General features: G+C 42.3%; 1 protein-coding gene across 1 annotated transcript in view; it reads right to left on the bottom strand.

Annotated features, from left to right (window-relative positions):
• Window positions 1-24,301, bottom strand: part of LOC133976963 (protein EFR3 homolog A-like) — a gene marked incomplete at its 3' end in the record, with an annotated part of 40,030 nt that extends 15,729 nt beyond the window's left edge. Inside the window, exons 1-4 of the mRNA XM_062415102.1 lie at window positions 24,175-24,301; window positions 8,674-8,750; window positions 4,830-4,957; window positions 815-965 (exon numbers count right to left, since the gene is read on the bottom strand). Coding sequence (XP_062271086.1) covers window positions 815-965; window positions 4,830-4,957; window positions 8,674-8,750; window positions 24,175-24,301 — 483 coding nt within the window. The remainder of the gene's footprint in view (window positions 1-814; window positions 966-4,829; window positions 4,958-8,673; window positions 8,751-24,174) is intronic.
• Window positions 24,302-24,816: the final 515 nt, after the last annotated feature.

Below are 24,816 nucleotides of genomic sequence, written 5' to 3' on the forward strand. Positions count from 1 at the left end.
TCTAATACCACACATTAATAATGCAAAGGCTTTCCCATCGAAACCATCGGCTCCGTTTCCTGCTCAAATGAACCGCCGACAATGGCAAAGGACGGCAGGCTCAGAATAGGAGGCATGATGATGATGATGGGGGGGGGGGGGGGGGAACAACAACTTTAGGTTCACCTTCAAGAGACTTAGAAAGGAGAAATGGGGGCTGGCATTTGCTCGCGGCTTCGAGAAGCTGATAATAATTAGCTTAGTCTTTCACCGGATATGTTATAAGGACATCTCCACTGCCAGCGTAAAAGTTAAATTAGGTATATTTCGCTTAAAAGTTGACAAAACGATTAAAAGATTGACATTTGCCATTGGTTGTAATGTTTTGGCACTTTACAAGGCAGCGAATGTGTGTGTGGATGGCTAAATACTGACATTTATGGTATTCTATATGAATTAAGTCCTTTTACAGTCAATAATTTTACATATTATATATTAAGGAACTATTTTCAGGAACGGAGCTTCTTTTAAAAGTTTCTTTTGTCTCTTTCTTCCTTCACACTGTCATCGTCTTCCTCCTCATGGAAACAGATCAACCGCTCCAACTGTTTCTGTATGAAAGCATTGGCAGGATATCTGTGCCTTTCTTTGCCAGGAGTACATATCAAAAAATAAATCTAAATATTGTGGCACTCTTGTGAATTCCTGGCAGAGTTCAGAGCGTTTTTGTTTTGGCCTCACCAAAATATCTAATCGCATGTGTTTCATGTTCAGTAAAACTAAAATAAAAACCTCGTAGGAGTTGATAATACTTGAGATGGAGATCTTGTCTTACCGAATTGGTTCCCAGGACCTGCAGGTCTGGTTCTCGGGACTCCAGCAGCTTTGCCACCATGTGCAGGAAACTTTCCACGAAGGGTTTGATGCTCTGAGAGTGACAAGCCATCAGCAGCTGGTCCAGAGCCTCCATGGCTATCACCACATACCTGAGAACAAGTCAAACACACCGAGGATGTCAATGATCATACCTAACAACATTTGAGTAGTAGAGCCTTTTATCTGCCGCTTAACGCAACACACAGCAGAACATGTGCAGAGATATTAGTGCTGAGCGAGTTAAGATGACGATAGTTCACACAACACATCCTGGTTTTTAATGATTAGTCGGTAAACTCAGCATCGTCTGACGCAGGCTAGAAACTGTGCACTTTTATTTACAGTTAAAACATTTCACTGTGTGTTTCAGCTTCTGTCAAACTAACGGAGCTGCAGTGGCTTCCTGTCTGGGATTTCAAAATAAAACCTTTGTTATTGTGCACTTCTCATTATTATTAACAAACAAAGTTGGGGCTTGTAAAATGACGGGAGATTCCAGGGAGAAAAGACAAAAAGGGAGAGCGGCGGGAGATGAGTCTAAAATACTGGAGAAACCCGGGAAAACGGGAGTGTTGGCAGCTCTGTCAATGATTGATCAATTATTATCGATTAATAGCTGAACTTGCATCTTCAACTGAAGCAACGAGCAGCTGCTTGGTTGACGAAGGTTGAGAGTGAGAGCACTTAAGCTGCTAACGTTCAGGACTAGCAGGACTCTAATTACACGTTAATCGATCAAAACTGAAGTGATGAACAGAAGATTTCCTGGACTGAAGAGGTTGAATGATCCAGCTGTTTTCCAGCAGCTGGACTAACATTAACTACAGTGAACTACACATGACTCCCTCCTCCAGAGAAGCATTTTATTTGATATAAAACCAGTTTGACAGCAGTTGTGGTGAGATTACATGTTTCTATGTATTTAATGTTTAAGGTGATTTACTGTTGCAGTTTGCAGTAGGGGCTGGGCGATATGGACAAATTCAAATATCACGATATTATAGACCAAATACCTCGATATCGATATTGCAACAATATTATAGAGATGACTGTTGATGCTTTCACAAAATATTTACACGATGAAATGTTTGATAAATAATCATCAGTAATGTGGATATAATGACAAAGTGGGTAAAAGGTAAATAACAGAACAGCTGAAACAGTTTCGTAAGTTCAGAAAATTACATATTTTACTATAATGCAGCTTTAAAACCAGGAAAAGACGACTCTGATGACATATCGCGATATTACGATATCCAAACTCTAATATCACGATATTGATATAATATCAATATATTGCCCAGCCCCTAGTTTGCATCATAGACTGTATATAAGAAATGGACGTAACATCCGTGACGTCACCCATTGGTTTGTGGACTGCTGCTCGGAGGCCAATAGTATCGGATCTGAGCAGCGCCATCTTGAAAATTTCAGGTGCATGCTGGGAAAAATAAAAACAGGGATTCTACTTATATGGCATCAGGAGGAGCATGAGGCGCCCTCCTGAACCTGTGAACCAATCAACCTGTCAATCACCACGTAGCCACGCCCCGGGAGGACAACACGAAGGATAATATGATGATGGCGCCCAACTTACTATGAAACTAACAATATATATATACAACATATCTCATTAAAACCCATAGTGCCAATAAATGTGGGTCAATAAATGGAGTAAATATTCAGTTAAACCCTAATAAATGGGAGAAAAAGCTTCGAAAAAGAAACATTTAAATCATTAAACTCATCAGAATGAATCCGGTTCTATTTAAATTAGAGTCCATTCACATTTCCCTGAACTAGTTACTGCTATCTGTTCTTGAAAGTAATTAAAAAGACTGTCAGCACCAAAAACAATACAGTGATTAAAATGTCAGAAAATTTGTTTAATTGGCTGTGATTTTAACCCCCCCCCCCCCCCCCCCCCCCCTCCCTCCCCTCCCTCCCTCCAGCTGACAGTCAGAGAACAAGCTCATCATCTCAGTCTCCCCATCCATCTGTAATCGTCCGTTTGGCCTGAAACGCTCGTTACGTCACTTTAACCCTAAAGCTTTTTTTTTTTTTTCCAGATGGACGAAACTGTTATGAGTCCATTACTGCTCTCATAATATTATATTATATGATCAATCTTTGGCAGATTATCAAGAAAACTGGGGTTGCAGTTGTATAATGCAGCTCTCTGAAGTGTTTAAAGATTTAAAAAGGACTTATAAACCCGAGTACATTACTAATCTAAATAACAAATTAAGGAGTTATTTAAAATGTTACATGAAATTTAACTAACCACAAATCAAATAACACAAAATAAGTCACTATTTTCCACATTCCTGCTTGTTGCTGTTCAGTGATTGGCTGATAAAAAAAACCTATTTGCAGTCTTTTAATTTCATATTAAACAAATTAAACAGCTGTTTAATTTCCAGCTTCATTAGAGAGACACAAGTCCAAGTCAAAAATAATGCAAACCAGGCGGGGAGTTCTGGTCCTCTGCAATGAGGCCAACGAGGAAGTAACTTAAAACTGCATTCTATCAAAAGGCCACCAGGGGGCGACCGTTTTGGTGTCAAAAGGACTTCCGTCTCTATACAAGTCAATGGAGAATTCACCAACTTCTCACTTGATTTCTAACCTCAGTAAACGTTTTCAAAATGTGTTTATGGTCTCAATCGCTAGTTTAAAGCCTTCTACAATGCAGTATGATGTTCATTTGGGACATTTTGGCCTCCCTGATTTTATATGTGACGATAAAGCAGGGTATGCATTAGGGCGTGGCTACGTAGTGATTGACAGGTTGATTGGTTCACAGGTTCAGGAGGGCGCCTCATGCTCCTCCTGATGCCCATATAAATAGAATCCGTGTTTTTATTTTTCCCAGCATGCACCTGAAATTTTCAAGATGGCGCTGCTCAGATCCGATACTATTGGCCTCCGAGCAGCAGTCCACAAACCAATGTGTGACGTCACGGATTTTACGTCCATTTCTTATATACAGTCTATTATCGTACATTTATTCATCTATTAGTGAGTTTTTTGGCAAACAAAGAAATATTTACACCATAAAAGATGAAGAAAGTCTCTCATTAGGTGCAATAACACTGATTAAAGCTCAGTATTGTACTCCTGAGAAACATCTGACTGTTAGAGGTTTCTCCTTCTTCACCCACTTACTAACTTTGTATAATAAACCTTAACAAAACTAAAAGTTCTGCTGCAGGGTCATTAAAGTTTTCATTACAAGCGACACCTTTCACATCACATTTAATCCTTTTCTAATGTAAAAAAAATATGCATCTTTTTAAAAACACCACATCAAAGTCTTTAAAGTAAATATACTTTGAACTTTTCCAACCCTGCGAGCCTCAAGGCGATGAAGTCGCAGCTGCAGAGGAAACTTTTAATGATCGTTCAGCACAAACGAGGGTTTCTCTCCCAGGCTGCTGGTCTTCATCATCATTACCTACGTTTTCAAAATGTGTTTATGGTCTCAATCGCTAGTTTAAAGCCTTCTTCAATGCAGTATGATGTTCATTTGGGACATTTTGGCCTCCCTGATTTTATATGTGACGATAAAGCAGGGTATGCATTAGGGCGTGGCTACGTCGTGATTGACAGGTTGATTGGTTCACAGGTTCAGGAGGGCGCCTCATGCTCCTCCTGATGCCCATATAAGTAGAATCCCTGTTTTTATTTTTCCCAGCATGCACCGGAAATTTTCAAGATGGTGCTGCTCAGATCCGAAACTATTGGCCTCCGAGCAGCAGTCCACAAACCAATGGGTGACGTCACGGATGTTACGTCCATTTTATATACAGTCTATGATTATAACGCTGCAGCTCCTCGCGTGTCACACTTCAGTTAAACTTGTGCTCAGTTTGTCTTGCAGGTATCACATGTGCACTATATGAGGTGCAGACATGTCTCTATATAAACCACAGTGACAAACAATAAAGAAACAAAAGTCAAATGTCAGTTACCCGTAACGATGTCGCACCACGTCTCTACTCAGCCTCTCGGCCAGGTACGCTCCGATCCGGTCCAGTTTCTCTGGAGCTGACACAGCGTAGAAGGTCAGCTTCTCCATGTCCGACTTACTCAGCCCATCCTGCAAAAAAACACACACAGTACAGATTCACAGATTAGAAATGAAAGCCTGGTGATCTACTTTCTACTACCAAGTATTGTGTGTGTAACCTAAACCTGATAAAGCTTATTCCTCAGTGCCGTAGGGTTAGGGTTAGGGTTAGGGTTAGGTTACCTGGATCAGAGCATGAGATTAAAGGGGTGTTGACTGCTGTATAAATGTATTTTATTGCTAAAATTTTACTTAAATTGGATTATTTTTTCAAGTAAGAAACACCATAATCTGTCCATTTATGATGGCATTATGTTTTGTTTTTTTTAGTCCAAAATCCAACCACATATTCAGTTTATTATAAGGTAGAAAAAAAGACAAAAAAAAAAGTAGTAAATTCTCTCATTGGAAAAACTACAACCAGCGAATTTATTTGACATTTCTGTTTCAAAAACTGAACTTAAATGATCGAATTGAAAACTTTAAATGAATCATCGCAACTCTATTTAATCTATTTAATACATACAGTGGAATGAAATTGTGTTTTTCAGGAGCAGAGTGCAAAAGAAATAGAGTAAATATCTAAAACAAAGCTGAGAAACAAAAAAAAGACAATAAAATAGCAACATTTAAAAAAAAGTACAATTGTTATAGTCAAATAAAGTGCAATTAAATGCAATAAAATCATAAGAAATAACATAAGAAATCATTTAAAAGTCAGTTTCAACTTCAATAAACGTACCTTGAAAAAAAATAGAAAAAAAAGTCATTGAGGAACTTTTGTTGAAAGTCGAGTAATTTTCCTCTCACATTAAATCAAAGTTAATTAAATTCTGACGCTGACATTCAAACTATAGCGGAGACGGTAAATGGTCTGTGAATGTGTCTGATTGGCTTCTTCTGCTTTGATGACAAACGACTGAACATCACAGATCACTGCTCAGAAATATCACCGAGAGAGAAACTCTGAATATAATGAGAGAAACAAAAAGTCTGTACTTCAGTAGAAAGGAAACAAATAATAACTTTATTATTATTATTATGATTCAACCTCATTAAAATAAATGGAAACTGTGTCCAAGTGGTTGAGTTTAAATTTAAAGGGTTAAATTTCCTCCCTTCCTTCTGTCCTTCCTACATCCCCCTTTCTTCCTTCATTCCTTCCTTCCTTCCTTCTGTCCTTCCTCCATCCCCCTTTCTTGCTTCCTTCCTTCCTTCCTTCCTTCCTTCTGTCCTTCCTCCATCCCCCTTTCTTCCTTCCTTCCTTCCTTCCCTCCTTATTTCCCTCCTTCCTTCTTTCCTCCCTTCCTCCCTCCCCCGTTTCCTTCCTTCTTCCTCCCTTCCTTCTGTCCTTCCTCCATCCCCTTCCTTCCTCCCTCCTTTCCTTCCTTCTTCTTTCCTCCCTTCCTCCCTCCCTCCTTTCTTTCCTTCTTCCTCCCTTCCTCCCTTCCTTCCTCCATCCCCCTTTCCTTCCTTCTTCCTCCCTTCCTTCTGTCCTTCCTCCATCCCCTTTCTTCCTCCCTCCTTTCCTTCCCTCCTTATTTCCCTCCTTCCTTCCTCCCTCCTTTCCTTCCTTCCTTCTTTCCTCCCTTCCTCCCTCCCCCCTTTCCTTCCTTCTTCCTCCCTTCCTTCTGTCCTTCCTCCATCCCCTTTCTTCCTCCCTCCTTTCCTTCCCTCCTTCCTTCCTCCCTCCTTTCCTTCCTTCTTCTTTCCTTCCTTCCTCCCTCCCTCCTTTCCTTCCTTCTTCCTCCCTTCCTCCTGTCCTTCCTCCATCCCCCTTCCTTCCTTCCTTCCTTCCTTCCTTCCTTCTGTCCTTCCTCCATCCCCCTTTCTTCCTTCCTTCCTTCTGTCCTTCCTCCATCCCCCTTTCTTCCTTCCTTCCTTCCTTCCTTCTGTCCTTCCTCCCTCCCTCCTTCTCTCTTTCTTGCTTTCTTTCTTTCTCTCTTCTTCCTCCTTTATTTTTCTTTCTTTCTCTTTTTCCTCGTTTCTGTTTCTTTCCATCTTTCTTTCTTTCTTTGCTATTTTCTCCTTTTCCACCTTTATCTTTCTCTCTTTCTCTTCTTCCTCCTTTTTCTGTCTTTCTTTCTTTCTTTCTTTCTTCCTTTCTTTCTCCTCTTTCTGTCTTTCTTTCTTTCCTTCTTTTTCTTTCTTTCTTTCTTTCTCTCTAGGAGGATAAAACATGTAATATGTATCATTGTTTTGTGGTTACACCATTTGACATTTTCAGGAGCATTCAGTCTTACTTTTGGTAAAAAAAAATGGTGCAAATGTCATTTCAAATGATATAAAACCAACAAAAATACTAAATGTACATTTTAACAAACCTGATGCTGCTTTTAAAACTAGACACATTAATACCACCATGTGTCATACTGTAAATAAAGATGAAGGCAGTTAAATAAAAGCAGAACGTCCCCTCGAGCGTTTTCGGCTCCTCAGCAAGTGATAATTAATTTAACAAGGTTTCGACCGTTCGAGCATTTTCCGATTTCCCCGCTGCACCTGTTAGCTTACAGTAAAACCCTCCGGAGAGGACATGGTGAGAAAAGAAAAGAGGAAAATTCACTCCCTTGTGTACGAGACAAACACCATAAACGTTTAGTGTGTTAATTAACGAGGGTCGAGGAATCGAACAGGTGATAATAACCCATCGCCGTCGTGGTGCGGTTATCAAACACTGTGTCACGTTAAATAGCCCAGATTTATCAAAGTCTGGAGAGCCTCCGAGCGGCTTCGCGGTTGGCCAATTATTATTTCTGTGTAGCGGCTGGGGGACGCTCCCTGGTGGCGGAGGAAGTGTCACCGGGTCTCTGCAGCAATCTCAACACCGTGATAACAAATGGGCTCCGAACACGGTGCTAATACACTGCTGAAAGGTCCGGACTCAGACTGCTGGATGATAGGCAGGCAATGTGTTACTGGAATAGAGCTTTGTCCTTCTGTTTTATACCTGCAGGGCCAAACATAGAGGATATATGCTGGTTGGGTGACCACTTTGTCAGAAATATGGACAACAACTCGCCAGATTGTACCGACAGCTGTGTTTCAACCAGAGAAACGTTCTCCAGGAACCTCTGAGGAACCCGGCTCCTTCACCTGCGTGAACCAGGGTCCAAATGAAGCTCCTGGGAAACTGTTTTAATCCTCTTGTTTTCCTCTGGTCGATTATGACTCAGAAGGACAACATTTAATTTAAATGAGGCCTCTTGACCATAATTTATACCGTATGTGTTATAAATAGTCAAACCAGACAGGGTGCGGAGGTGTTAAGGTGACAGGGAGCGAATCTTCGTCAGTGTCTCAGGCATGCAGACATGAACCGAGCTTGTTGCCGATCAACAAAGTTCTCTCACTATCAGTCGATTTTGACCCAGGAGGATAAAAGAATGAGGTAAATATGAGGCGTGTTGACCATCATTTCCAAAGAATATGTGTAAAACGTTGGATACAAAGGTGTAACACAGAATTGAGAGATAATTTATACCTTATATCATGAGGTATAGGTCCATTTAAATGAGATGTATTGGCTGTAATTTCTAAAAAAAAAAAAAAAAAAGTGTAAAACCTGTGGTAGTAAGTTGAAATGAAGTTGGATAAAAAGGTCTAACACAGAAATGGTTGGTAAATTATACCTTATACCACCTTTATACCGGGGAGGACAACAGGCTTTAACTCAAAGATGAGGTATAATTCCATTTAAATGACTTTAATTTCCAAAATATGAAACATCTGTAGTTGCTACTCACTTTGGGATCTTCAGGGAAGATATTGTCCACCAGGCGTTTGTACCTCGGCCTCAGCGGCCCACAGCAGCCGCAAACTCCTGCAGAGACAAAAACAACACAAAGAAGAGAATTAACAACGAGCATCTGTCATGAACTACATCTAACAGGTGCGACAATCCTGCAGGAAAGATATGAGGTCAGATAAAAGACATAAGAAGCATAAGAACATTATTATTATTTCCCTCCTCACTCTAGACTTCTTTATGGATTAGCGAGCTGCAGCTGCGATAGGTCGTCTCCTATTGACTGATGTGAATTAGTATGACCAGCAGCCGCCTGGTGAGTCAATAAGAAGTGATGAGTCATGAGAGTCACGGCTCTGCAGCGTGCGGAGAATAAGACCCAGAGTCACAGAGTCACAGAGTCACAGAGGGAAGGATTACCGAGCAGCCGCTCAACCGTCAGGAAACAGCAGAGAGCGGCTTTGTGTTCACTGACATTTAAATAAGAGTTAGAATCAAACCGAGGGCTGTGAACTACAATAGTTCAGCCCTTCCAGGTCAGGATACAATCACATGATTCAAGTGTTCGCTGATAAAAGAGGCAGCTGTTCAAGACTATAGAAACACAAGATGTTAAAAACTCATTTACATTGTCGTTAAGTGATTGCAATCATTAAAAAACACATCAGTACCACAGTATGGTAATTATTACATTATTAACCTTCCTGTCGTCCTCCCGGGGCAAATTCAGCCCGTCTGTTTTGACTGTTCCTTCTTCCCTCCCTTCCTTCCTCCCTCCTTCTCTCTTTCTTTCTTTCCTCTTTCTTTCCTCCCTTCCTTTTGTCCTTCGTTCCTCCATCCCTCCTTCTTTCCTTCCTTCCTTTCCTTCCTCGCTTCCTTCTTTCCTCCCTCCCTCCTTCTCTCTTTCTTTCCTCCCCCCTAGCTTCTTTCCTTCCTCCCTTCCTCTTTTCCTTTCTCCCCCCATCTTCCTTCCTTCCTTCCTCCCTTCCTCTTTTCCTTTCTCCCTCCCTCCGTCCTTCTCTCTTTTTTCCTCCCTCCTTTCATCCTTCCTTCCTTTCTCCTATCCTTCCTTATTCCTTCCTCCTTTCCTCCCTCCCTCCTTTCCTTCCTTTTTCCTCCTTTCCTTCTTCCTTCTTCCATCCTTCCTCCCTCCCTCCCTCCCTCCCTTCCTCCCTCCCTTCCTTCATTCTTCCTCCCTCTTTTCCTTCCTTCTTCATCTATTCCTTCCTTCCTCCTTCCTTTCCTTCCTTCTTCATCCCTTACATCCTTCCTCCCTTCCTTCCTTCTTCCTCCCTCCCTTCCTTCCTTGACTCGAGGACAACAGGAGGGTTAATAAAACCGTTTTAGAGCCATTTAAGAACATATAATTACATAGTTATATTTCCTCCTGATTGCCGCAGTAGGAGTGAACAATTAATTTAAATTAAACTGCAATTTTCAAATCACAGGAGTCATTATATTTATTAAAGGTGAAGCATTTGTGCTGCAAAGACGTTCAGGTCTACACATCATATTCTACAGACCTCCATAATCTAGGGCTGGGCAATATATCGATATTATATTGATATTGTGATATTTGGATATCGTAATATTGTGATATGTCATCAGTGTTGTCAATTCCTGGTTTTAATGCTGCATTACTGTAAAATTATGTAATTTTCTTAACTTAACCCTCCTGTTGTCCTCAAGTAAAGGAAGGAAAGGAGGAAGAAGGAAGGAAAGGAGGGAGGGAGGAAGGAGGGAGGGAGGAAGGAAGGAAAGGAGGAAGGAAGGGAGGAAAGGAGGGAGGAAGGAAGGAACGAAGGAAAGAGGGAAGAGAGGAAGGGAGGAAAGGAAAGAAAGAAAGGAGGAAGGAAAGGAGGGAGGAAGGAAGGAGGGAGGGAGGAAGGAAGGAAGGGAGGAAAGAAGGGAGGAAAGGAGGGAGGAAGGAAGGAGGGAAGGAAGGAACGAAGGAAAGAGGGAAGAGAGGAAGGGAGGAAAGGAAAGAAAGAAAGGAGGAAGGAAAGGAGGGAGGAAGGAAGGAAGGGAGGAAGGAAGGGAGGAAAGGAGGGAGGAAGGAAGGAGGGAAGGAAGGAACGAAGGAAAGAGGGAAGAGAGGAAGGGAGGAAAGGAAAGAAAGAAAGGAGGAAGGAAAGGAGGGAGGGAGGGATGGAGGAAATAAGGAAGGAAAGGAGGGAGGGAGGAAATAAGGAAGGAAAGGAGGGAGGGAGGAAAGAAGGAAGGAGGGAGAGAGGGAGAAAGGACAAGAGGAAGAGAGGAAGGAAGGACATATGGAAGGAAGGAAGGAAGGAAGGGAGGAAAGAAGGAACAGTCAAAACAGACGGGGTCTCTTTTCTTTTTAAGATATTTTTTGAATTGTTCATCTTGCCAACACTTATTTATTACAGACCCAAAGGTTTAAAAAGGTTAACGCTGAAATATGATCGAGCTGTTCAGATAAGAACATAATGTACTTTCACACCAAATAAAAACCCTGAAACATGCCCCCGTGTGTGTGTGTGTGTGTGTGTGTGTGTGTGTGTGTGTGTGCATGCTCAGGTAGGTGGACGTTCCTTCCCGATCAATGAGCATGGCCGTCACAACAGTGAAAATGTCAGTGTTTTAGTGTCTGAAGGAGCAGCGGCGGACCTCGGCTGAAAGGTCACAGCAGCATTCAGTCCTTCTGACAGGCGATCAATGAGAGAAGCCATTTAGCACGAGAAGCCAAACCTCATCCAGTTCAACACAAACAAACATTCATACCTGACCGAAGGAATGCAAAGAAAACACGGGTGGAAATGGGACTTGAATGTCAAGAAATGTACATAATCCAGAAAACTGTGAAGTGATAAATGGATCAATAAAGAAGTGGAGATGAGGAGACAGAAACTGATATCAAACTACAGTAACTCTGAATAGCTCAAAGCAGCTCCCACCAGGTGTCCAAGGAGAGATTAATAAGTTACAGCATGAGTCTGTTCGTGACTCAAATCTCACTACGATCTAAGACTATCTTTTATATTTTCTTATAGTAGTTGAAAGCTGACAGTACGCTGTTTTCTTTCCAGGAAACTTGGATCAGTAAAAACAACCATTACTGATGCATTGCCTGCTAAAATCGACAAGCAGTCTTCCAATTTGACCGTCTTCTGCATAAAAGATAAAAGAGGCTTTGAAAATAACTTTAAAAGATGCAGCACTGATACACAAGATATTGCAAGAACCAATGTGTGTGGTTGATAGGAAGTAAACAGGAGGGTTAATTCACGGGGCCACATACAGCCCAATTTGATCTCATGTGGGCCAGACCATTAAAAAGATGGAAGGAAGGAAGGAAGGAAGGAAGGAAGGAAGGAAGGAAGGAAAAGAAGACAGGAAGGAAAGATGGAAGAAAGGGAGGAAGGAAGGAAAGATGGAAGGAAGGAACGACAGGCAAATAGAAGGAAGGAAGGAAAACAGGAAGAAAGGAAAATAAGACAAGAAGGAAGGAAGGAAGGAAGGAAGGAAGGAGAGAAGGAAGGAAGGAAATAATTAACAAAGGAAAAGAAGACAGGAAGGAAGGAAGGAAGGAAGGAAGGAGAGAAGGAAGGAAGGAAGGAGAGAAGGAAGGAAGGAAGGAAGAAATTAACAAAGGAAAAGAAGACAGGAAGGAAAGATGGAAGTAAGGAAAATAAGACAAGAAGGAAGGAAGGAAGGAAGGAAGGAAGGAAGGAAGGAAGGAAGGAAGGAAGGACCAAAGAAAGGAAAAGAAGACAGGAAGAGAGATGGAAGAGAGCGAGGGAGGAAGAAAGTAAGAAAGTGAGGAAGGAAGAGAAGACAGGAAGGAAAGTGGGCCGGATTGGACCCCTCAGCGGGCCGGTTCTGGCCCGCGGGCCGCATGTTTGACTGGAAGACAACAGGAGGGATAAGCGAGCTGGATGTCCAATTTGTCAGTTTCCTCAAAACCTCAATCAAAATCTGGACAACTACTCTCCAGATTGTACCGACAGCTGTGTTCTAGTTTGACCATCGTCTGCATAAAGATGTAGGCTTTAAAAACACTTTAAAAGAAGCAGCACTGATTCACAAGACATTGCAAGACCCAAAGTGTGTGGTTGATAGGAAGAAAACAGGAGGGTTAATTCAAGGGCCACATACAGCCAATTTGATCTCATGTGGGCCAGACCATTAAAAAGATGGAAGGAAGGAAGGAAGGAAGGACGAAAGGAAGGAAGGAAGGAAGGAAGGAAAAGAAGACAGTAAGGACAGATGGAAGAAAGGGAGGGAGGAAGGAAAGATGGAAGAAAGGAATCACAGTCAAATGGAAGGAAGGAAGGAAGGAAGGAAGGAAGGAAGGAAGGAAGGAAGGAAGGAAGGAAGGAAGGAAAAAAGGAAGAAAGGAAAATAATACAAGAAGGAAGGAAGGAAGGAAGAGAAGGTAGGAAGGAAGAAATTAACAAAGGAAAAGAAGACAGGAAGGAAAGATGGAAGTAAGGAAAATAAGACAAGAAGGAAGGAAGGAAGGAAGGAAGGAAGGAAAAGAAGACAATAAGGACAGATGGAAGAAAGGGAGGGAGGAAGGAAAGATGGAAGGAAGGAATGACAGTCAAATGGAAGGAAGGAAGGAAGGAAAAAAGGAAGAAAGGAAAATAAGACAAGAAGGAAGGAAGGAAGGAAGGAAGGAAGGAAGGAAGGAAGGAAGGAAGGAAGGAAGGAAGGAAGGAAGGAAGGAAGGACCAAAGAAAGGAAAATACGACAGGAAAGAGAGATGGAAGAGAGCGAGGGAGGAAGAAAGTAAGAAAGTGAAGAAGGAAAAGAAGACAGGAAGGAAAGTGGGCCGGATTGGACCCCTCAGCGGGCCGGTTCTGGCACAACAGGAGGGATAAGTGAGCTGGGTGACCAATTTGTCAGTTTCCTCAAAAACCTCAATCAAAATCTGGTAAACTACTCTCCAGATTGTACCGACAGTTGTGTTCTAGTTTGACCATCGTCTGCATAAAGATGTAGGCTTTGAAAAAACTTTAAATGAAGCAGCACTGATTCACTACCTACTGCAAGACATCACCAGATATCAACCGTCCATATCAAACTACCGATAAAACAACAAACAAGTCCACCATTAAACTGTCCAAACAACGAAGCATTACTGGGATTATAACTAATGTAATTACTGTAATTATAACCCTTAAAGGCCATTTATACTCAACGTACGTACGATAATGTTTACGTCCTTTACAAACGATGTTACCGTCGCTGCACACATACTTCCATGTGTCCTTTACGTTGGCATGGATGTTAATCAATACATCCACCAGGGGGCAGTACAGAGTCAAAAACAAACATGGCGACTGTGGAGGAGATATTGATAATGTACGATATGTTTAAAGTTTCTAACCAACTCTCACAACCTTTCCTCAAAAAGTTCCGCCATTGTTATGTTTTCTTCGTGTCTCACTAGAGCTCCGTATCGGGTAGTGACAGCAACACTGCCCCCCCATGGTTTCCGGTGGTACTGCTCCATTTGGCCCGTATCCGTATAGGCTTTATGGAAACGTGCAGAAATACGGACGAAATGAACGCGGAGCACGGACAGAAGGCTCCGTCTGTATCCGGATTCGTATTTAACGTTGAGCATAAATGGGCCTTTACACTACCTGTTACTGAAAATCACATTACTGCAACATATTAGAGCTGTGCAGTGTCCCATTTCATTGTATGTGTGTCATTGTATGAGTATCTCATCTAAACAAGTAGCCATGTCGTAGATATGATGGAGGAATATAAGTATTCATGGGGTCTGAACCATCCATCTGCTGCTTTCTCAACGTTGACACACCATGCATCACCGTTACCTGTAAAAGTCACTATTACTTTCTCAGACAGATGAACTGCAGAGAACCAGTGGACTTCATTTCCCAGGAGCCCTTGCTCAGTGCTCAGACAGTTTACAGCTCTCTTGGGACTCCCTTCACCTTACATTAAGTCACCTTAACACCTCCACACTTTATTTCTCACCGAAGAGTTTGACGGTATGCTCCCTTTCCGAGCCTGGAGATTAATCAACTTCATTAAGGCTCTTTAAGGCAACCTTTCCACAACCCCCGTAGAAAAAAAGGTAAAGCATTCATTATGGTTCCTGCAATTACCTGCCACATTAGAGCACACTGAGCGGCGGGGGAGCAGCTGTGTGAGTATTTGTGCGACCAGCCGAGTTTAATGGAATTCAGCTCCGAGAGCGAACCGACTGCCAAGAAGACGAGAAAAAAAAAGGAAAAAAAAAGACGCCTACTGACCTTTTTCTGGTGGGTTTTATGTGGAGCTGAAGATGTATAACACAAACTACTACAGACTAGATGTGTGCAAAATAAAAATAAATGAATCATTTAATGTGACTTAATGGTGGAGGATAAAATAATGAATGGAGGGAGGAAGGGAGGAAGAAGGAAGGAAAGAAGGAAGGGAGGAAGGAAAAGAGGAAGGGAGGAAGGAAGAAAGGAGGGAAGAAAAGAAGGAAGGGAGGAAGGAAAGTAAGGAAGGCAGGACGGAGGAAAGAAGGAAGTGAGGAAGAATGGAGGAAGGAAGGGAGGAAGGGAGGGAGGAAGAAGGAAGGAAAGGAGGGAGGAAGGAAGGAGGGAAGGAAAGAAGGAAGGGAGGACGGAAGGAAGGAAGGGAGGAGGAAGGAAGGAAAGAAGGACAGAGGAAAGAATGAATGTAGGAAGGACAGAAGGAAGGAAGAAAGGGGGATGGAGGAAGGAAAAGAGGGAGGAAGGAAGGAGGGAAGGAAAGTAGGAGGGAGGGAGGAAAGAAGGAAGGAGGGAGGGAGAAAGGAAAAGAGGAAGGGAGGAAGGAAGATAAAAAAGGAAAGAGGAAAGAATGAATGTAGGAAGGACAGAAGGAAGGGAGGAAAGAGAGAGTAAGAAAAGAAAGAGAGAAGGAGGTTTGTGCAAAATAAAAATAAAGTAATCATTTAACGTGACTTAATGTTGGTTATAAGCCAGCAAACACATGCTATTCAAACATAATTAGTACCTGTTACTGGATGATTTATGGTTGTCAAAGTAGAACAAGGAGTGCTGCTTCATAAAGGATAAAATAATGAATATGAAAAGATGAGAAGCTATTTAAACTGTCAGAAAATGTGAATGGAAATAATAAAAGCGTTTCCACATTACACTAACATCTTCATTTAATGAGTAATAAAAACGTATTTACAGAACTTAAACATTTTACTGAGGTTTGTTGCCGAGTTTATTAGATAATTTAATGGGCCGGAAGGAAGGAGGGAAGGAAAGAAGGAAGGGAGGAAGAAGGAAGGAAAGGAGGGGGGAAGAAGGAAGGAAAGGAGGGAGGAAGGAAGGAGGGAAGGAAAGAAGGAAGGGAGGGAGGGAGGAAGAAGGAAGGAAATGAGGGAGGAAGGAAGGAAGGAAGGAGGGAAGGAAAGAAGGAGGGAGGAAGGAAAGGAAGGAAGGGAGGAAGAAAGAAGGAAAGAAGGAAAGGAGGTAGGAAGTAGGAAGGGAGGGAGGAAGAAGGAAGGAAAGGAGGGGGGAAGAAGGAAGGAAAGGAGGGAGGAAGGAAGGAGGGAAGGAAAGAGGGAGGGAGGGAGGGAGGGAGGGAGGGAGGGAGGGAGAAAGGAAATGAGGAAGGGAGGAAGGAAGAAAGGAGGGAAGGAAAGAAGGAAAGGAGGGAGGACAGATGAAAGAAGGAAGGGAGGAAGAAGGAAGGAAGGGAGGGAGGAAGAAAGAAGGAAAGGAGGAAGGAAAGGAGGAAGGAAGGAAAGAAGGACAGAGGAAAGAATGAATGTAGGAAAGACAGAAGGAAGGAAGAAAGGCGGATGGAGGAAGGAAAGAAGGAAGGGAGGAAAAAGAGAGGAAGGAAAGAAAGAGAGAAGGAAGGAAGGGAGGAAAGAAGGAAGGAACAGTCAAAACAGATGGGGTCGATTTGACCCGGGAGGACGACACGAAGACCGCTGCGAGCTCCTTTACATGAACAGAGACCAGTGTTTAATGTTAGGATCGGAGCTCTGTCATGTTGCTGATGGGATGAAGAAAAAAGGAAGTGATTGAAATCTGAGCAGCAGCAGCAGCAGCAGCAGTGAGGGTGAAGCCGATCCGTCCCTGGTGTCGGTTTACATGAAAACAACGAGGGCGATGGACCTATCTGACTTCCTGGCTGACACCCCGATCTACAGTCTGATCCAAAGCTTTCCTAATCAAGAGGAAGCAATTTGATCATGAAATACCTCGTATAACAAAAGCCGAACTGTCAATCAAGCAGCTGTGATTTAGTGGGAGAAGCTCCCGTCTTCTAGATAAAACCATAGACTGTATATAAGAAATGGACGTAACATCCGTGACGTCACCCATTGGTTTGTGGACTACTGCTCGGAGGCCAATAGTATCGGATCTGAGCAGCGCCATCTTGAACATTTCCGTTGCATGCTGGGAAAAATAAAAACAGGGATTCTACTTATATGGGCATCAGGAGGAGCATGAGGCGCCCTCCTGAACCTGTGAACCAATCAACCTGTCAATCACCACGTAGCCACGCCCTAATGCATACCCTGCTTTATCGTCACATATAAAATCAGGGAGGCCAAAATGTCCCAAATGAACATCATACTGCATTGAAGAAGGCTTTAAACTAGCGATTGAGACCATAAACACATTTTGAAAACGTTTACTGAGGTTAGAAATCAAGTGAGAAGTTGGTGAATTCTCCATTGACTTGTATAGAGACGGAAGTCCTTTTGACACCAAAACGGTCGCCCCCTGGTGGCCTTTTGATAGAATGCAGTTTAAGTTACTTCCGCGTTGGCCTCAATTCAGAGGACCGGAACTCCCCGGCTGGTTCTACGGCATTATCTGAACCCAAAATGGAGAAATGAATATTCTAGCCTTGTTTTACATCACTTTAATCTGCTGTTTACGTAGATGGAGATCTTATTTCAATACAAGCAAATCAAATCATTGCATAAAGCGATAATGTGTCATTCTATCATAGTCAGAGCAGACTCAGGTCACACTGAGCCTGATTGCATCCTGATACACAACTCAAGATCCACAGACTCTCAACAACAGCCGACATTAGCTTTCATGTTAAAATTTTCTTATTTAACCCTCCTGTTGTCCTTGAGTCAAGGAAGGAAGGAAGGAAAGGAGGGAGGAAGGAGGGAAGGAAGGAAAAGAAGGAGGAAGGAGGGAAGGAAGGAAAGGAGGGAAGGAAGGAAGGGAGGAAAGGAAAGAAGGAAGGAGGAAAGAAGGAAGGAGGAAGGAAGAAAAGGAGGAAAGGAAAGAAGGAAGGGAGGAAGGAGGGAGGGAGGGAGAAAGGAAAAGAGGAAGGAAGGACGGAAAGAAGGACAGAGGAAAGAAGGAAGGTAGGAAGGTAGGGGGAGGAAAGAAAGAGAGAAAGAAGGAGGGAGGAAAGAAGGAAGGGAGGAAGGAAATGAAGGAAGGAAGGAGGGAAGGGAAGAAGGACAGAAGGAAGGAATAAAGAGGGATGGAGGAAGGAAAGAAGGAAGGGAGAAAAGAGAGAGGAAGGAAATAAAGAGAGAAGGAAGGAGGAACGACAGACGGAAGGAAGGAAGGAAGGAAGGAAGGAAGGAAGGAAGGTAGATACCTTAAAAGGTATCGAGTACAGATACCCAGCCTTACTCCTGACAGAATAAAGTAATACTATAACTGCTAGAAGACGCTGTCACTTTAACTTAAACATACCAATCTTGCTTCTCAGACAGGTGTGTTGATTAAAACTGTTCAGCTTTTAACAGTAAGACACAAACAGTTCTTCATGAGTCCAGACTTCCTGTTTGTTGTTGTAACAGTTTGATGAAGTCTCTGTGGAAATCAATTCAAGTCAAACAGGAACAGCATCACCGACCAACCCTTGGTCTAAACATAGCAGCTATTGATCAGCAGGTGACGTCATACAGTTAGATAGTACACTCTATCTACTCAGCAGTGTGGGAGGAAAGCAAAACTCGACTGTGGTTCAGGATTAAATGCTTTCAAAAGGCTTTAATATGAACCTTCTCACTTCTTTCTCTATGAATATATCATATCAAGTCTGATTTAAAACTCAAACTGTGAATACTGAATCATCTTCTCATGTTAAATCGTCATTCTGCAACCCTTCATATAAAGGTTTCAGACTTATTATAGGCTTTATATGTTTATATCTTTATATCATTATGGAATACCATCAGGGAGGCGTCTGATTGATCCCATAGTTTATTCTGCATCATGACAACGAGCCCAAAAATGCAGCCAGAGTCATAAAGGACTATCTTCATCAATGAGAAGAACAAGGAGTCCTGCAGCAGATGGTTCTGATCCTGATCTCAACATCATGGAGTCAGTCTGGGATTAACATGAAGAGAAAGAAGCAGCTGAGATGCTGAAATCCAAAGAAGAAGAAGAAGAAGAAGAAGAAGAAGAAGAAGAACTGTGGAGACTTCTCCAAGAAAGGAGGAACAAGAACCGATCTGCTGAGTACCTGAAACACTGTGAGAAAGGTGAACTGAAGAGAACTGCTGCTGATTTAAAGGCTGTTTAATCAACTTTGGATGAAGTTGAAAACATCCTCACTTCACTTTTAAGTGCTTAAAACTTTCACACATTACTATAAAATCAAAGTAATTGATTTTTATGTTGACAAAAAGGCACATTTGCTTAAAAATGAGTGGATTAGACCAGAAATACACGTTAAAAAGCTCGAAAAGCAACGAGTGTGCACCAGCCAGTTTGGTACTAATCCATTTGGGAATTGATCTTTAGTCTCTCGATCAGCTGCTGGATGCTTCAGAGACAAACAGACGCCTAAATATAGCGAGCAGGTTAAAATTAAAGTATATTTGGGTTGATAATGTCTCATTTAAGGCGTCTCGTAGCGTTGGCAACAACACAGAAACGTGATCTGCGTAGTTACAACTTGTTACCTTCACACACCAGAGGAGATAAAAGCACATAGACACCAACATGTAACCACACACACACACACACACACACACACACACACACACACAGACGTTGAAGATGAAGTGAAAACACCCGGGAAGCCGCCGCCACCGCTGTCCCTCCTCCTGAGCACGCGATGCGTTCAGGGACAGCAGATGGATCGGGCCCCGAGGACAGAGCCACGGAGACGGAGGTGATATGACAGCTTTCTATTTCCATCCTCATTATTCTGCCTCTGATTCTCTCCTCCGACAGACACTCAGGTCCAAATGACTCGCTGTAAACGGGAGTTTTGCTTTAAAGTGTCAGGTTGAGTGTGTGTGAGTGTGGATGTGTGTATGTGTGTGATGTTATGATATAATACCGCTTACTGCCTGGAGGAGAAACCAAACAAATGGCAGGTTTGATTCCACATGTTAAAGACTTCAGTTAAAGTTTAAACAACTAATCAGTTTCTCACCATTTCTGTGTCCGAAATCTCTCCCTTTATTACCTCATTCGCTTCTCCCTGTATAATAAGCTCTACATTGTTCGCCCAGTATCGTTAATATAGGGAGTGATTTCGGACACTTGTTTACACCAGGCGGGGAGTTCTGGTCCTCTGAAATGAGGCCAACGTGGAAGTAACTTAAAACTGCATTCTATCAAAAGGCCACCAGGGGGCGACCGTTTTGGTGTCAAAAGGACTTCCGTCTCTATACAAGTCAATGGAGAATTCACCAACTTCTCTCTTGATTTCTAACCTCAGTAAACGTTTTCAAAATGTGTTTATGGTCTCAATCGCTAGTTTAAAGCCTTCTTCAATGCAGTATGATGTTCATTTCCTCCCTTCGCTTCTTTCCTTCCTCCATCCTCCTTTCTTCCTTCATTCCTACCTTCCTTACTTCCTTCTTTCCTCCGTCCTTCCTACCTACCTTCCTTCCTTCATTCCTCCCTCCCTCCTACCTTTCTTCCTTCTTTCCTCTGTCCTTCCTTCCTTCCTCCCTTCCTACCTTCCTTATTTCCTTCCTTCCTCCTACCTTCCTCCATCCTTCCTTCCTTCCTTTCCTTCCTCCCTTCTTTCTTTCCTTCCTCCCTCCCTCCTTTCCTTAAGTCGTTTTTTCCTCCTTCCTTCCTTCTTTCCTTCTTCCTTCCTCCCTTCCATCCTTCCCTTCCTTCTTCCTTCTTTGACTCGAGGACAACAGGAGGGTTAAAGACAGTTATCAGATGGTGTTGTATGTATTTCCAGTTTGAATTCAGCTTGTTTGTTTGTTTGTTTGTTTGTTTGTTTGTATGAAGGCAGCAGCAGTAGAAAATGAATGACAGCGGCTCCAAATTACATTAAGAGCATTTTCGGGCTAAAAGCATCGTGGCTTCCATACTGTAATAGAAGTGATGCATCAGTTTGAGCGTCCAGCTATAGATCTGCAGACAAGGCTGCATAATCACACAGAGGGAGAGAGAGAGAGAGAGAGAGAGAGAGAGAGGGAGAAGGAGAGAGAGAGAGAGAGAGAGAGAGAGAGAGGGGGGAAGGAGAGAGGGAGAAGGAGAGAGAGAGAGAGAGAGAGAGAGAGAGAGAGAGAGAGAGGGGGGAAGGAGACAGGGAGAAGGAGAGAGAGAGAGAGAGAGAGAGAGAGAAAGAGAGAGAGACAGAGAGAGAGAGAGAGAGAGAGAGAGGGGGAAGGAGACAGGGAGAAGGAGAGAGAGAGAGAGAAGGAGAGAGAGAGAGAGAGAGAGAAAGAGAGAGAGACAGAGAGAGAGAGAGAGAGACGCAGCGGTGGTCACAAGAACTGATAAATTACACTCGTACACAACAAACTCAGTTGGCTGAGAAGAACCCATTACACAGGATCACATCCATCATGATGCTGCCACACACAAACACACACACACACACACACACACACACACACACACAGAAATTAATAAAAATGTAAATGATCGCCACTCGCTACCATGTTAATAAATGTGTGTTTTTAAAGGATTTGAATTCATATCAAGTGTTTTTTTTTTTTTTTTTAAATGTACGATATACATATATGCAGTTTGTTAACACGTGTTTCCGTCACAGTTGCGTGTCAGGTGCAGATTTTTCAACACGCTACTGACGTCTGCTGCTGCTGCACCTGAGAGGAGTACTAACATAATCTTTATTTTTTATTGATTCCCTTCAGAGGAGACACGGACGGCCACCAAACTCACAAAAAGATGAATAAACAAGAGAGGGAGTGGAAAAATACTGAGGAATTTAATACACACACACACACACACACACACACACATAGACATACACACACACACACACACACACATAGTCCTTCATGCTCAGATTCACACATATGTACAGTACGCATGTTTTCACAGAGGGACGAAGCAGATGTTTGTTAATTAACCGTTGTGTCGTCCTCCCGGGTCAAATTGACCCCGTCTGTTTTTACTGTTCCTTACTTCCTTCATGCCTTCCTTCCTTCCTTCTTTCCTTTTTTCCTCCCTCCTTCCTTCTATCTTTCAGAAGGAAGGAAAGGAGGAAAAAAGATAGGAAAAGGAAAGTAGCAGGGAGGGAGGAAAGAAAGAGGGAGGGAGGGAGAAAGGAAAAAGAGGAAGGGAGGAAGGAAGGAAAGAAGGACAGAGGAAAGAAGGAAGGGAGGAAGGAAAGAAGGGGGGTGGAGGAAAGAAGGCAGGAAGGAAGGAAAGAGGGACAGAGGAAAGAAGGAAGGGAGGGAGGAAAGGAAAAAAGGAAGGACGGAGGAAAGAAGGCAGGACGGAAGGTAGGAGGGAGGGAGGAAAGAAAGAAGGAGGGAGGGAGAAAGGAAGGAAAGAAGGACAGAGGAAAGAAGGAAGGGAGGAAGGGAAGGGGAGGGAAGGAAAGAAGGACAGAGGAAAGAAGGAAGGGGGGGAAGGGAAGGGGAGGGAAGGAAAGAAGGGGGATGGGGGAAGGAAAGCAAGAGAGGAGGGAGGGAGGAAGGACCGACGGAAGGAAGGAAGGGAGGAAAGAAGGAACAGTCAAAACAGACGGGGTCAATTTGACCCGGGAGGACGACATGAGGGTTAAAACGAGACTAAAACACAAAGTTCTGCATCATAAATGTTTAAAAAGTTCTTGGAGGCATTTATTACTTACTGGTCTCACTGGTTGAGTCACTTAGTGAATATATGAATAAACAAGCGAAGGTGCATATTTATAGCATTTGAAAGTTAATTTTAAGTCTTATATGAGAACAACAAACATCTGATTAGAGCTGTAATGATTAAAACTATTTTGATAATTGATTAATTGATTCATTAATTATGATTTGTGTATTTTGCTGCATCGTGAAACACTTTTTAAACTCTGATTTTGAAAAGTTCTCTATAAATAAAGTTGATTATAATTATTATAATGATTATTATTGTTGTTTTGAGTCATTTTATTAAGAAAAATGTCCAAATTCTCAGATGTGAATATTTCCTCTTTTTTTTTTAAAGTTCCTTATGACAGTAAATTGGATATTTTTGGGTTGTGGACTGTCGGTCAGAACTAAAAGAAGATATTTTAGTTTATTTTGGGAACATTTTTAAAAGTTTATGGACAAAACATCTAATCAATTAATTGGAAACACAACCACAAGTTGCAATCCTTCGTTTCAATTCAGTTCAATTTGGTTTATAAAGCACCAACAGAAGTTATCAGGTGTAGACTGAACTCTTTTCTTCTGATTAATTCAAAACATACAAACTGGAACAACTGATAATAATATTGAGTACGTGCTGAAAGGTGCAGACAGACCTTCATACTATCTATAGCCAGAGATACTGTAGTTACACACTTATTCACATCTACAGGTGATTACTTCCTTCTTTACTTCCTTTTTACGTCTTTACTCCCTGCTTTACTTCCTTCTTCACTTCCCTTTTTACGTACTTCCAAAGCAGGAAGTAAATAAGTAAAAAAGGAAGTTAAGAAGTAACTTACTTAAAGAAGAAAGTAAATGGAAGGAAGTAAAGCAGGAATTAACTTACAGGACGCATTTACTTCCGTCTTTAGTTAAAAAAGGAAGTAAAGAAGGAAGTAACTTACTTAAATAAGGAAGTAAAGAAGGAAGTAAAGAAGGAAGTAAAGAAGGAAGTAACGTACTTATAGACGCATTTACGTCCTGCTTTACTTCCTTTTTTACTTCCTTTTTTACTTATTTACTTCCTGCTTTACTTCCTTTTTTACTTATAACTTAAAGAACTTGTAGACAAATTTACGTCCTGCTTTACTTCCTTCTTTACGTCCTTCTTTAAGTAAGTTACTTCCTGCTTTACTTCCTTCTTTAAGTAAGTTACTTCCTTCTTTACGTAAAGAAGGAAGTAACTTACTTAAAGAAGGAAGTAAAGCAAGAAGAAACTTACTTATAGACGCATTTACTTCCTTCTTTATGTACGTAAAGCAGGAAGTTAATAAGTAAAAAAGGAAGTAAGGCAGGAAGTAACTTACTTAAAGACGCATCTACTTCCTGATTAATTAAAAACATACAAACTATAACAACTGCTAATAATATTGAGTACATGCTGAAAGGTGCAGACAGACCTTCACACCCAAAGAACAACTATAGCCAGAGACACTGTAGTTACACACTTTGACCCACCAGACTTCAGCAGGCCTCGTCTGTTTGAGGCTCGGCCGTAGCTGAAAGCTCCGTCGGCTTCGGTCCGAGGAACCTGCCTGTATCTCCTCAGGATGCCTCGTCTCAGGTAGACACAGACGGACGGCATGGCTGCACTGACTCAAGCTCACAAAGGATCACAAAGGTCCCAAAGCTTCAGGTACGACTGCTTCTTAAGAGCTCCACGATGCTACAACTAACCAAACTACCCATCGACACCATGTGAGCTCCACTGTCTCTTCCCGTTCTTTACAAACATCACCTGCAGCACCAACTGACGGACAAGCGGCCGAGCCAATGGGGGAGTCAGTCAGCTGGGCCGCGTGTCCGTCAGCACCTGGTGTGTAACGCCTTTCACTCTGACAGAGAAGACGAGACGCCAACGGGTCTCATGTGGGATCCAGTTACCGTTACCGGCTCCTCTCTGTGATGAGAGGAAAACGTGATCCTACGCAGAGAGGAAGACAAAAAGCTGCAGGAAGAAGAGCCTCCGAGCTCAGGAAACAAGAATATATAAATGTATTATTCTCTTTATATGCATTTATTATATTATTATACCACTTTTATTGTATCTTTGTTGTTGTTTTCTGTTTGCTATGACAATTCAATTTCCCACCGGAGATG

The sequence above is a fragment of the Scomber scombrus genome, unplaced genomic scaffold, assembly GCF_963691925.1.
Source record: "Scomber scombrus unplaced genomic scaffold, fScoSco1.1 SCAFFOLD_221, whole genome shotgun sequence".
Lineage (NCBI taxonomy): Eukaryota > Metazoa > Chordata > Actinopteri > Scombriformes > Scombridae > Scomber > Scomber scombrus.